The following is a 13,767-nucleotide window of genomic DNA, read 5'->3' as shown; positions in this document are numbered from 1 at the left end:
GGAGAGTTATCAAGAGCATTGTTTCATTAATAGCGACAAGATTTTATGGTTTTATTGTTAGCTCAGTTTTGCTTTTAAAACAGGAAATTTCTGTTATTTATATTCAAAAAGTATGAAATATAAAATAATACTTAATGCTGATTTCCCAAAATTGTCTCATTTTGACTGATAAAATGTGCAAATGTAATTAATTTAAGATCTACGACTAATAATAAGAGATGCAAAATCAAACAATATACGTAGTAAGATTTTTTCCAATCCATTTAATTCATACAATTTGATACCAAAATTGTGCTAAATACATTACATTTAATTTATTTGCTGTAGTAAAAGACAAAAAAAATTATTGTTAGAGTTAAGTTTGTCATATTGCTGATTAACTTCGTGTTTTTTTTTTTTTAGATGCTTTTTGGTGCTAAATGGCATATTGACGTGCATATTGGTCTTACATGTTGTATTGATATGCTATGCTGGGTTATTTTGGTTTTATTGCTATTCATCATGTAATCTAGTCCCTGTTCATGATCCATGCGTTGATACTTTGAGGTTGTTGCCCACCTGAGGGTGAAGCAGCGGTCAGCTGGCCTCCCCTTCACAGTACAGCTGGGTGGCAGGCTCAGGAGGTCAGGTTCCTTTGACTAAGGGCCGGGGCACGGCTGGCAGAAGGTCTCGGCCCGGGCCACAGCTCGCGGTGCAATCGGGGGAGCTCGCTTCTCCAGTGGCTTCTTGGGTGGCGTAAGCCTTATCCCGGGCAACAAGTGGCCGGCCGGACCTCCGGGTACTTTTTTTGGCAGAGTCGGTGTTGGCTGGGATACCAGCACAGGGACTCGTGTAGAAACTCCCTCCAAACAGGACGGAGGCAGGGACTTTTCATGGGCTCTGGGTCGCTGGGGTGGCTCGGAACAGGCCTGGAGATCTGCGGGGGGCACCGCTGGTCCCATTCACTGCAGCTGCTCAGCCGCTCGGTTCTCTGTTTTCCCGTAGGCTATCCAGGTGTGATAGGATATGAGTCTAAGTGGGGTAGGAGCAGGGAAGAGGTGATGCGAGAGGCGACCAGGCGTGTGATGTGGTGTTCCTGGCGACCACACCGTCCTCAGGTGTGACTGTTTTCCCAGCGGGCCAGTGTCGCTGAGTACTTCCAGGATGTGGCACCTATGGTGGTGGATTTCCAGTGAACTGTTTTTCTGAGCAGACGTATGTCGCTCGCTGGATAGTCGTTCTGCTGCTGAGGAACACCCCACGGCTGTGTCTTGTGTTGGTGAGCAACGAGGCAAGGTCACCGATCTGGTTTACCTGTCCCTTCCCTTTAGTCAGCCGGGCGTCTTGGCGGGTGGTAGGTGAAAGATAGGTAGTGCCCTACGAAACAAAGGCGTAAAGACAGTGGCGGGTGTTTATTACAATATGTAACTCATCTGCTTTCTTCCGGTTAGCCTCGGAGGTTCCCCTAAATTGCCGAGAACGTTCCCTTCTCACAATTGGCGGCACCGGCTTTCGGGGCATGAGGTAGTGAGAGCACAGGGTGGTGTGGGGCTCTGCCCTGGGAACACACTGCGTTCACTGCCTGGGCACTGTCTTTTGTACACTCCTGGCCAGAGGGGCGTGTAGAGTGAGTATCACCTAGGGGGTTATGCTGGGGTCAAATCAAATATTGAAGCATGTAATTGTCAATTTACAACTTTTATTGATTTTAAGAAATCCATTTGTTTGTTGAAATTTCTAATACAAACGACTTTGTGTGCATTAGCTTATTTTGGCAGCTGTGTTGACAGATTGCAAACCAAAGTATGGCCTCAAGTGCAAAAGACAGGACTCATCCTTGTAATAATTATAAGTCTGTGCTTCTGATAGTGTAGCTATGCTATGCGAGGATTACAGCTTCAAACTAAGGTTTACAGGTTTGTAATGGCTAACAGGTACATTTTGTATATTTGTCCTTCAGGGTTCTAGTGTTCAGATTTTGTGGCCGATTGTGGCTTAAATTTTGTGACATTATTGAGAAGAATATATATTTACTTAAATTTATGTAAATAATATTCTTACTTTTTTAAGTGACCTTACTTTTGGATTTACATCCCATTGAAGTTTCTGAGTTTTTCTGAATACATAGTAATTAAATAAATTTATTTTCTAGTAATCAGTAAAGTGATTAATTAGTTATGCTGAACTGTAACAAACTTCCTTCCTAATGCTTTTAGCTACACCATTCATCAACATTTTATGAAGTTGGCAATGATGTGGTATTGCTAGTAAAACCATAAAATGTTGCTGCTGCTTACAAGGCCTATTTCATGTTGGCCAAGCTGTGAAATAAACACAAATCGATAAAGTGTCTAACATTATAATACATTAAATTTCCCTCACTTTCAGATTTTAGTTTGGAACAAGTTTTTGTGGTTTTATTTTAAGTCCAATTTAATTTTTAAAATGGGGGATTTTGGTGTTACTGTTTTTATTTTTATAAAAGCTGTTTTGTAATAATTACTCCACCAAAACAGTGTTGAAATTTATATGCAGTATTCTTACGATAAAATAATTTGTTTTAAATTGGTCTAAAACAGATACATTCAGAACAATAAAAATAAGTTAGCAAGCATTTTGTTTTAAAAGTGATGCACAATAAAACATATTAAATTCATTTTTCTGATCTGTGCACTTTGATACAATTTTTTGTCTGGAAAAAACTACAGTCCTTGAATTTCAAACATTAAAAGATTACTTTTTTTTATCATTAGAATTAAGTTTTGGTTAAATGCTAATTAATTCCATGATATAATTTGCACTTTGTATAATATTGTCCCTAATTATATAATCTTAGCATAAATTTTTTTACATAGGTATTTGTATACCAGGGAACTAGCATTCCAACTTGTTCTCAAAAAAAAAAAAAAAAGCAGGAAAGAAGGAATATCATGTCATCAGTAAAATTGTTTTCAAGAATGAAATTTCCTAGACGTGATTACTGTCAAAATTAAAGGGCATTATTTTTACACTTGAAATTGAACTATTGAAAAATCTACAACTTGGTGGGATTTTTTTACTGTTCAAGATTTGATTAAAAAATCAGTTAAACATGCTAGGCAAGTTTAAACTTAAATAAGTTGACCATCCTGAATGTGAACAGTGCAACACACAAGTTCTTGAATGTGTGGTAGATAAGGGTGATTTTAGAAAGCATTGCAACTGTGACAAAATTTTATCATTGTAGTGAATATTCAAGAAGAGTACATTTTACTAAAGTTTTATGGAAGCTTGTACAGAAGCATTGAATGTCTTTCAATTTTATGTGGTTGGTTCATTTTAAGCAACATTTTTTGGCCCTAATTAAAATTATTTTTATTACTGGTATGTATTTCCTTTACCACCCATCTGCAGTTTTTGTTGCCATACTCTGAGAATGTTTACATGATTGTGGATTATTATTTTTTATTTTAGGTTTTGGATGCTTCTCATACATACTACATATTATTAAGTATATTTTAAAAAAACTTATCTCCTATATTCACACTAAACAAAATACTTCTCATTTTCAAAAATTTAAATTAATTATACTGACAGTTTTACCAGCCCAACAAATATTTGCAATTATAGTAGTATGGAGGAAAAAAGTTTATTCATAATTGTAAATTGGTGCCTTTTAATCTACAGTTTTCTTGATATGCAGATGCAATCATTTATAATTTATTTTGCTGCCAGTGTAGTTGTTATTTTTGTTATTGTAACATGAAAAAAATAATAAAGATATTTTTGTAAAATAAATGCTTGGCTCTTATTACATTTTTTACCCCTACCAGTAATTTTTTTTTATGTTATACTGAGTCTCTTTGCTCGGTATCTACCAGATATCAAAGCTTGATGTTTGCCCAGTCTGATACTGCCAACAAATACCCTGTGCGAAGGGCAATATGCCTTTCAGCTCATTATTTAATATTTCCTTGAAATACTGTTAAATATGTAAACTCTTTAACAGATGTAACTTTCAAGTAAGGAAACAAATTGGTGCCATATTTTTTGCATAGTTAGCAATTTTCACATTTTTTTATGTTTTTTGGGAAATATAAATAAGATATAAATGTACAACCACAACAGAAGCGAAATTTTTCAGCATTAAACTCAATGCTACTCACTACTTTATTTTAGTTACGATTTCTTTTAGAGAAATTTATCTTATTTTTGACTACATAAGTATCTTATTCACTTTTTTTTTTTTTACTTTGTATTTAATACAGTAGAATAAATTTCAATCATCCAAAATTGTTAGGAATCGGATTGATGATGTGCAGAAACCTGAAGATTGTTTGATACAATTACACGAAACGTTATTCTAGCGTGCACTTCAAATAAAACACTATAAAAATTGTCATTTTTGAACACCATTGTAAACAAATAAAATAATTACATTCTGGCTAATAAGAGCATAACTTAGTTACACTCTTGTTCTTTTATTGTTTTCAGGAGTCTGCTGTCAATGAGTAGTCATAATTAATTATAGTCAATCCTATGAATAAGTGACTTTTTTTACGGATCCATTCATGGCATTCTGCAATTTCATTGAATAAAAAAAAGTACTTTTGTTTTCCAAAAAACTAAAGTAACCACTAATGTATCAGTGTTTTTCTCAGAAATGATGGAATAGCTTTATAGTCTTTTATACTGAAAACTTTGGTAAAGTTACTTACCAGGGAAGTGCAGTCATTTGTAGGATATACTATAGCTTAATAACAGTTTTATATAATTTATATTCATTGGAAGAAAGAAGCAACACATTACAAGCAAAGTGGGGTTCAAGAAAAGTTTTAACTTCATCAGCAGAGCTGAAGAAAACCAAAAGACTAATGTATTTTCAGATAAGCTACAGGAAGTCTGTATCAACATATGCAACAGTGCAACTGACCTGCCAGCAAGAATATTTCTTCTGAACATCAGTTGGCTAAAGAAAGAATGAAAAAAAAAATTAAGTTATTAGAACTTTTAAATATAGTCAAGAAGATTATTTAATTGTGGTATTTTTATTTTCTTTTTCCCCTGCAGAACACAGTTATAAAACAACGTAGTTCAAAATTTTCTGTGCTTGGGTTGGAAAAAAATGTTTTCTATTTTCAGCAAGGAATATAGTTAGTCATTGTTATATTTTAAATTTATAAAACATAAAAATATTTTCTGTAGTTTAGTGTCACTATTAAAGTTACATCAGCTAAAACTAATATAACAAAATGTTCCAACTGTTATAATTGGGCTTATCACCACACCTAATACACATGATATTTTGCTGTTTGCACTGCTCAAATAAATTTTTTAAAATATAACCCAAGCATTTCATGAAAAACGAAAACAGCCAAACTATCGTAGCTAAACAACATGTGAAATAAGAAAAATTAATGCAGAAAAAAGCAAGACTTGAAGCTGTGTCAGAATAGATGGACTTTCTTCAGTGGTAATTTTTATAATTATTTGGTTCCAACTGTTTGCTCTGTTCTAAGATAGGTATGTGAGTGAATTAATACAAACCTTGAATATCATCTCCTTAATATTCAATAACTTTTCGCAACCTGAAGATATGTACTTGCACAATATATGTTTTTTAATATATTTCTTAGCATCGTGGTTTAATGTTATAAAAGTTTTTACATGTGGCTTTTTAACTGTGTTAGGGCAGTGCAAACTTAAAACAGTTTGTGGTAAATTACAAACCTATTATAAATGACTGAATGAAATATCAGCCAACTTTTTTTTTATTGGTGAAACTTATTTTCTAGCATAATATTAGAAGAAAGTAATCTCTAAGTTAGGGTTTACATTAAACTACTATATGAAATGTGCAAGTTTCATGTACATACATAAAACAATTATATTATACCTAACCATACATATTGATTCAGGTACTTAAAAGGAGGCTAAGATTTTGTTTTGGATGTGTGTTCACCTCAGTTTTCGTATTTTCCCTGATGCTGGATCAAGATGATCTGGTTCATCTGTTATCATTTTCCTAGTGAGCTCACTGATTGAATGTATTGTAGAGTTTATGCCATACTCGAAAGCCGGTAATCATGTGTGAATGTATTATGCTGCAGGTGACTTGTTAGACTGCTCTGTTAGAAGCAACCCTTTTTTCTTCCAATGAGGCCAGGTCTTACGGCTCAATCTCATGTGCCTTTTTTTGTTGCATTTTTTAAGAGCCATTTCAAACAATTTCAACTCAATACCATTTGCATTTTTTGTTCCACTACAAATATTTTCAACAGATATTCACTTGTGTAATATCATGGGTGTTAAAGTAATCATCACGTGCACAACTTTTTACATCCATGAAATAACACGAAGCGAATGTCTGTTGAAAATATTTGTGGCAGAACAGATGCAAGGCAGATATCAAGTTAAGCTCACACCTGTGAGTGGTAAATAAAATCTATCAATTTCGTCACTAAAAAAGTGTTAATGCGGTACTAAAAGTTAGTAAATAAACTGCTAATTGGTGTAAAAATGTTGTTAAAATAAAATAAATTGTAAAGAGTTGATTCCTGAATACATGAACTTGTTTTACACCATGAGAATGTAATTGGAAAATAAATTTACTATAAAATATTCATATTTAGGGATCAAAGTAATACCATATTTAAATTCAAAAGAATCATAAACCAAAACATATAATTTAAAGTGCAGTATTATTAAAAATCTCAGTTTAAAGAAGTTTTTTTCAATTTTGCGCACATAATTGTGAAACAGTAACCATTCCAAATGGAGCTGATTATCTGAGGAGAAAATCTTTGCATGGAGAAATTTATTTTATTCTGGTTTATACAGTGTCATTTTGGTTTAGACTATTTTAATTCTCTGCAATATCATATGCATCCACAAATGTGCCAGTATGAAAGCTTGCACAGTATTATTATTGTTTATGATCAGTCATTGATAACATTGTTTATTCATATTAAATTTTTCATTCATGGAATATTTTATCTCTATTGCTTTAAAAGAAAATTAGGTGTGAATTTCATGTTTCTCATAGTTTTTCAGTTTTCACAAAAAGTGAGTTGCCAGAAATAGCTCTTAAAATAAGTAATGAATAAACTAAAAAATCACAAGGTTAGAACCTAACCGCCTTAACAGCCTCTCTCCCAGCCTTTGTGACAAAGTGATAAAAGAGGGGATAGAGAGCCTAATGTGCATTTTGGTCAGTTGTTTTGTGCAAAACAACGCAACCATGCCGTTTGATCTTTAGGGAAACTGTAGTGGCTGGGTAGCAGTGTTGTCTCTGGTCTCTTTTGCATTGCCTGTAGTGGTGGCAGTTGGAAAGTCTTTGAAAAACTCTATAATTTGGTTGGAAGTTAGCTAAGTGATGTGATGGCCAGTTCACACGCCAGTGGCAAGACATGAGGCTGTGTCATGCCTCGATTTCATCGAGTAAGGGACCAGTTTGTCCTGACTAGGTAGATATTTATCTTGTGGCTGAGCCACGAGTACGGTGTAGCTCATCGATGGCGTGTGTTCTTGGGAAGGATCTATAATTAATTCCCTCCCTGATCTGTGGGTGCCATGTGTAATGCTGGTGAGATTTCTCAACCGGACTTAATTTGGCCCCTAGTCGGGTACTTAATTGCACATGTGACGTGTCTCTGGGACGTACTACGTTGTTAACTCCCTTGAAGGCTCGGTGTTTTGATGGAGTGATAGAAAATTGCAGCAGTGGTAGTGTTTGGCGGTTGTGCCAGGCCAAGTAGACCCAGCATTATTCCCGGGCTACAAGCAAGTATCTGTGTGAAGATTGGACGGTCCCCCCTGTTAGTGCCTCCCCGGTGTGGGAGCTGCCTGCCTTTTGCTGCTTGGCTCCGAGTGCAGTCACCGGTGGTTCCCACACAGACCCTCCCGGGCCCCAGCGTGGTTTCTTCTCAGTTAGCAGATGCACTTCACCTCTTTTGTAGACAGTGAAAGGTTTATTTCCTTGTGTGACTTGTAAAAATTAAGTTGATACTTTTTTTTTTATTATTACATTCAAGAGTATTTCCAAGTGAATTTTTTTTTATTATTTGTTTGAAATTTTCAAAATCTGTAATAAGATGAGCTTTAGTTGAATGAGCCCTTCTTTAGACCAGCAGCCTTTGTATCTGAAATTATTGGCTTAAAATCCTACAATTGATTAACAGTAATAGTTTTTTTTTTTTTTACCTGGCTTAATTTTTTGGTTTATCCTATGTCAGATTTAGAAACTTTTAAATTGCTAAACCTTTCGTAGGTTAAGTGAAGCGAAGTATTAGTTCTGTAGGTTAAGTGAAGCCAAGTATTAGCTGTTACAATTTTAGACTTAACTGAATAATTTCCAAACTTAATATTTACCCTTAATTTAATGTAAAAGTAGCTCAAAATATGTTTGAATGAGCAGTTCAATTTCCAGGTCCTCTGATTGAAGCGACAACAAAAGACGTGGACTTGCGCCAGTTGCCGGGAACTCCCAGCAAGAAGAGGCCTTCCTTGGACGGAGCAGACCAGCCGCAAGTGAAGAAGTCCAAAGCGGAAATATTGGATGTGTGAGTTTGGCGATTGTTTTCAATCAAATCTGAGGGCAACACATTGTAAGGAATCCAAATTATTAGGCATTTCTCAGCGAGCGTAATTTTTGTATTTTTTTTTATAGAGGCATACATTAAGAATTATAACAAAAATTAACTCAGAATTTTGAATTTTTTTATTTAAATAAAGTTCAATTAAAGATACTCTCTTAAGTTTCTCAGGGTAATTCTAAAGAGTCCAGTTACATGTAGTGAAATTTGTAACAAAGAAACTTGTTAAAAGTATTTACTGTAGATTCATTAGCCAGTATTGTCTCAATTTACTGAATGAATGTAAGCAAAATCTCGGATATAATAAGAAAATCGTTTTGGTTATCAGTTGGCCCGATGGTATCATTTTTCGGGGTGGTGATGTTCCAGATTTTCTTAGTGTAGATACTTTCACATTATTCCATGATTTGCCCAACCAGTAAATGGCATCTTAGAGGTAAATTTTATTTATGCTTTCGACAACAGTTAAATCATTTTTTAGGTCCTCAAGCAAATGTTTCAACAGTATTTCCTGGTGATGGCGTTTTATGTTTGCTCAGATAATGGGGAACCTCGTTTAATCGAGACACTACTGTAGCAGTTCTTAGCCCAGACGTGTCCTAGGGGTTCGAAGTGTCCGGAATGGCCGGACTTGGTTGTGTTGAGGTTCTGGATGCGTGAGCAGCTGGCTGGTGGCTTGCAGGTTGTTCGGGTTCGGTGGGGAAGACGTGGACTTGCGACAGCTGCCGTCGACCGTCCACGTGGGCGCGTCGCCTCCTTCGGCGGAGCGGCCGGACCTCGACGACCGCGCGAAGGAGAACGAGCCCGGCGACAACACGGAGGGCTGGGCCAAGTACAAGGAGCTGAAGCCGGACGCCTTCAAGTCGCCGCGCCCGTTCGGGATGTTCAACCGCGACGTGAGGGACAGGCAGAAGCTGCAGAACTCCTCGCTCCCGTTGGAGTCGCCTGCTGCGAACCTGGGGCAGTCGGCGCTGCTCGACAGATTGGGACGTCCCCTGCTCTACAGTAAGTGCAGCGACGCAGCACTCGACTCGTATTCCAGATTTATGTTTTCTATAGACTTTGGCATATCCCTTCTTTACCTGTCTTACATGGCATTGCTGTCCACAATAAGTAAACTACAGGCTTTATTTTTTTACAGTTGGGAGGAAAAACTGAATTCAGAAATTTTTTGGGCGGATTTACACATTATAGTTTAATCTACTATGTATTCAACTTAGCCAAGTTTTGCATGAAGGTGGTCACTGATTTGTGGTTCTGTAAGATTTTTTGCTTCCTTACTGCTCTGAGTATTAAATTCTAACGGTATTTAGTAACGTTTCAGGTGATAAACAGTCGTAATGTTGTAAGTTTGTGCTTTACATTTACAAGAAACAAAATGTGTGATTGTTGCTTGAAGTGTTGTACATTCTGGTGTGGATCGTGTTGTGTTCAATAGACGATCCCAAGCGAAGGCCATCGGTGAACTCGCCTCTGTCGCCCCTGCCGGAGATGGACACAGACATGCGGCACCCGGGCATCTTGAGCAGGGACGCTTTTGACAGCATCGACCGGGGGTTCAACTTCGACCTCATCGTGGCCCAGGCCGACGAACAGCTGAACAACGGCACACTTTCCTCCACCGAGTACAACAAACTTCTGCAGCAGGTCAGCTTTTTCAAGTTTGAATTGTTTCAGGTAGTGTTATGATTAGGGACAAGATTTTATGGTCTTATTTGTAGTACCATTTCATTTTTAGAATAGGATTTTTTGGGTAATGATTTTTTTTATGTATTGTCTTTGTTCAGTAAATAGTATAATTTAATAAATATGAAACTATAATAGTTTCCCAATAAATATTTCACTAAAAATTTTTAATTTTGATTGAAACTTGAAGCATTTATACAGTAAAATAATAAGTAATAAGCATTTCTAGAACAGAAATACTCAGGTGAAAAAATCTGCAAATTTTTGTGTGTTTAAAACATATGCCATAATTTATGTAAAAATGTGTTACTAATGTAAGAAATGCAAAAACAAAAAATATGATAATTTTTTTCCAACCATTTAGGTCATACTCTCTGGTAAAAACAAATTCCTGGTAAAAACAAATTCATTCTAAATAAATCACATTCAATCAATTTACCAAAATAAAAGATTACAATTATTATAATATATTATATTATATAATTAATATTAATTTGTTAATGACAATATTGTCACATCGATAAGTATAGTCTCACAATAAAAATGTAGTATTGTGAATATACTTTGAAAATGAGGATCCTGCCCAGCTCTATTAAAAGTAAAAGTTAAAGCATTGAAATTTATATTGCTACTTAAGATTCCACCCAGATCATTCACACATTGAATGTCTTATACATAATCTATTAAATTATTTGTTATATATTTCTTTATTTTTGTTTACTAGATGATTCAATTGAACGAGACTCATAAATTGCGAGAGGCCCAACGCAGAGATGAACAAGAGAAACAGACGTGGGAGAAAAGGCGGCAGAAGAAAAAGAGATATGAAAACGGCAGCAAGCTAGGTATGTAATATTATATATGCAAGTGATGACCAGACGTCTTATTTTATCAGTTATGTTACAACTGTTTAAGACTTTAATGCTCCTTGGTGGTTGATTCCCATTTCATTCATAGGTAACTTGCATGAGTGCACAAACAGGTCATTAGATGAACAGTGATACCTCACTACTGCGGAAATTTGCAATGGCAGAAGATATTCTTATCTCAGAGTACTTGTGATATCCAATGATTTCTTAAAATTATCAAAATTCAGATTCCCAGACCCTCCAAAATTGTCAATTTCATGCTGTATCTCAAAAATGGCGAGTTGTAAGGGGGGAAATTTTTTTTATATAAACATTGCTGCAAATTTCGTTACAAACAAAAAGAGGTACCTGTAATTTTTTTGTGTGTGTCAACGTTTTTATTTTACGGGAAAATTAATTAGCATATCCTAAGCAGCAGACAGAAATTAAATACCAATATTTTGAACTCAAACATGATACTTTAAAGCAAATTGAATAAAATATTTCATGCTTAAGCTTGGGGAAAATGAGACTTAGTATTTGGGTAAATACAATGTGTGATTTTGAAGTATGTATGTAATGCAAGTTACGCTCACTGCTTTGTTTCACAGCAGACGACACCAGTCCCGTGTCCAGTCCTGAAAGCTTCTCGGACGACCCTGAAGATCATGAGGCTAGCACTGGTAATTGTTTGGTTCTTCAAGTACCATATCATTTTGAGTATTCTCTGCCATAAAGGACTGTCCAGAGTTACAAACTTTTATCATTTATATTACCTGCAGTGAAGTTTTCCTTCGTGGCACAATTTTGCATTTTACATAGGAGTGTAAATTCAAATGCAGGGTAATTGTCCCACTTAAACAATTTTCCTGAGAGTGAAAGATTCTGAATCCGGCATTCCATGGTTTGGCACATTCTGTAATATGTAGAGACAAGATTTTATGGTGAAGTGCGATAAAACTACAATAACATGGAAAAGCATTTCAATGCATCGCATAATGCTGAAATGCAAGTTAATACACCATATATAGCACTGAAATGCAAGTTATATCATGGAATTAAGCAGCATTAAACCAAAACCTAATTCAGATCTGAAGAGAGAGAAAATTAGTTTAATATTTGAAATTAATGGATTGTCGTTATTTCAGGATAAAATTTGTACCAAAGTGCATGGACCAGAAAAAGGTTTTATTTCTCTGATCGTGCATCTCTTGTTCAATCATTTTTAAATTAAAAATGCTTTCTGATTTATTTTTATTCTGAATATCTGTTTTAGACAAATTTGTTATAAAATTCTATTGTTAAAATGCAGCATATGAACATTACACTATAGTGGAATAAGTATTACAAAACAGAATTTATAAATATAAAAACTTATCAAAAAAATTTTCCCTTACAGTTAATAACCTTGGCCACTGTTTCATCACTACACTGCTGGCGTGTTTAGTTCACTCAGAGATTAAGTTTAGGATCTCTTTAGGTACTCAGGTTAAAACTATAGTAAAGTGTCCACATTCTGGAAAGTTGGGGAAGTTGAAATGGGTCATTAAAAGTCTGAGACATACGTTAAAACCTGAAAAAAACATGGAAATTCCTTATTGATAGTATTTTGAGGGGGGATATGTCATGCTCAAATATGCTATCACCCAGACTTAGAACACATTTTTTGTTCCAAATGGTATTTTGAGCATTTCATACACTATAAAAGGGTATATGCAAAGTTCTGTTTGTACTAGTACAGCTATAGGATGGTGGAAGCTGGATTATCTTACTTCTTTCAGAAAATTGTAAAATAGGTAAATTATTTTAAATAATTTATTGGAGAAATTTGTAATTTTGTTTATGGAAAGTCATAGAAAATCCGGGGACTTTTTTTTTACATTCTGTATATTGTCATTCAATAATCCGGCATTGTGCTATGGTCGTAAACGAGCCAGATTGCAGACCTTATACAGTGAAATCTCATTACTATGTACCTGAAATAACTCACCTTTTTAATACTTAGTAATGAAAGTACTTTATACTGAACTGTTGTTAAATGTAAAACATCTTGTTGGGCCTTGCTTCAAAGTGAGAAATCCTTTATAGTGCGATTCTTTATAATGAGGTTTCACTGTAGTAGCGTTTTATTTATTTATTTAATGCTCTGTATTCATTTCAGCCTAATGACAAGGCTAGCTTCTGTAGTCAAGTAGTCACATGCTTGACTGGTTCTCCAGGGTTCGTGCCGCCTGCCAACTCGAGGTTCGGCGACATAGACGAGAGGTTCCAGTCGCTGGTGAAGCTTCGGTTGCCTCCGGCCAGTACTCCCTTGGTGGAGAGGCCGGCATCCTCGCAGCAGTGGCCCGAGGCGGCCCCTGCCCCGGCCCCGGCAGCCCCCTCCGGCGTCCCGTCTCCCCCCTCTGGGGCCCCGCCTCCCCCTCCTCCCCCCCTGCGCTGGGAGTCCCCGGTCCCGTGGCGCCTGCCTCCGCGTCTGGCCCCCCCGCTGCACGTGCTGCCTCCCGGGGGCTTCCATCGGCCCCTCGCCCCTGGGAGCTTCGGCCCGTCCCGGTGGAGGTCCCCGTACGCCGGCCGTTCCTTCGACACAGACCCCGAGAGCAGGTGCGTTGGAACAGACATGGGATACAACCTAGAGAGATTTACTTAACGTACTTGGTTGAAGTGGTTTTAAATCCCTTGTT

The 13,767-nt window shown here is 36.4% G+C and overlaps 1 protein-coding gene across 3 annotated transcripts in view; it reads left to right on the top strand.

The window, feature by feature from the left end:
* The window catches only part of LOC134534185 (serine/arginine repetitive matrix protein 2-like), an 87,280-nt gene that overhangs the window by 46,122 nt on the left and 27,391 nt on the right, over nt 1–13,767 (top strand). For 2 of the 3 annotated variants that reach the window (XM_063372337.1, XM_063372339.1), the window contains 6 exons: nt 8,387–8,519; nt 9,235–9,557; nt 9,991–10,199; nt 10,963–11,083; nt 11,698–11,769; nt 13,306–13,687. In XM_063372337.1, coding sequence (XP_063228407.1) covers nt 8,387–8,519; nt 9,235–9,557; nt 9,991–10,199; nt 10,963–11,083; nt 11,698–11,769; nt 13,306–13,687 — 1,240 coding nt within the window. The remainder of the gene's footprint in view (nt 1–8,386; nt 8,520–9,234; nt 9,558–9,990; nt 10,200–10,962; nt 11,084–11,697; nt 11,770–13,305; nt 13,688–13,767) is intronic. The other variant, XM_063372338.1, reaches the window with a different exon arrangement.

The sequence above is a fragment of the Bacillus rossius genome, chromosome 7 (genome assembly GCF_032445375.1).
Source record: "Bacillus rossius redtenbacheri isolate Brsri chromosome 7, Brsri_v3, whole genome shotgun sequence".
In the NCBI taxonomy this organism is placed as follows: Eukaryota; Metazoa; Arthropoda; class Insecta; order Phasmatodea; family Bacillidae; genus Bacillus; species Bacillus rossius.
The sequence above is the reverse complement of the archived record's forward strand: the minus strand, read 5'-3'. Positions and strand labels throughout refer to the sequence as shown.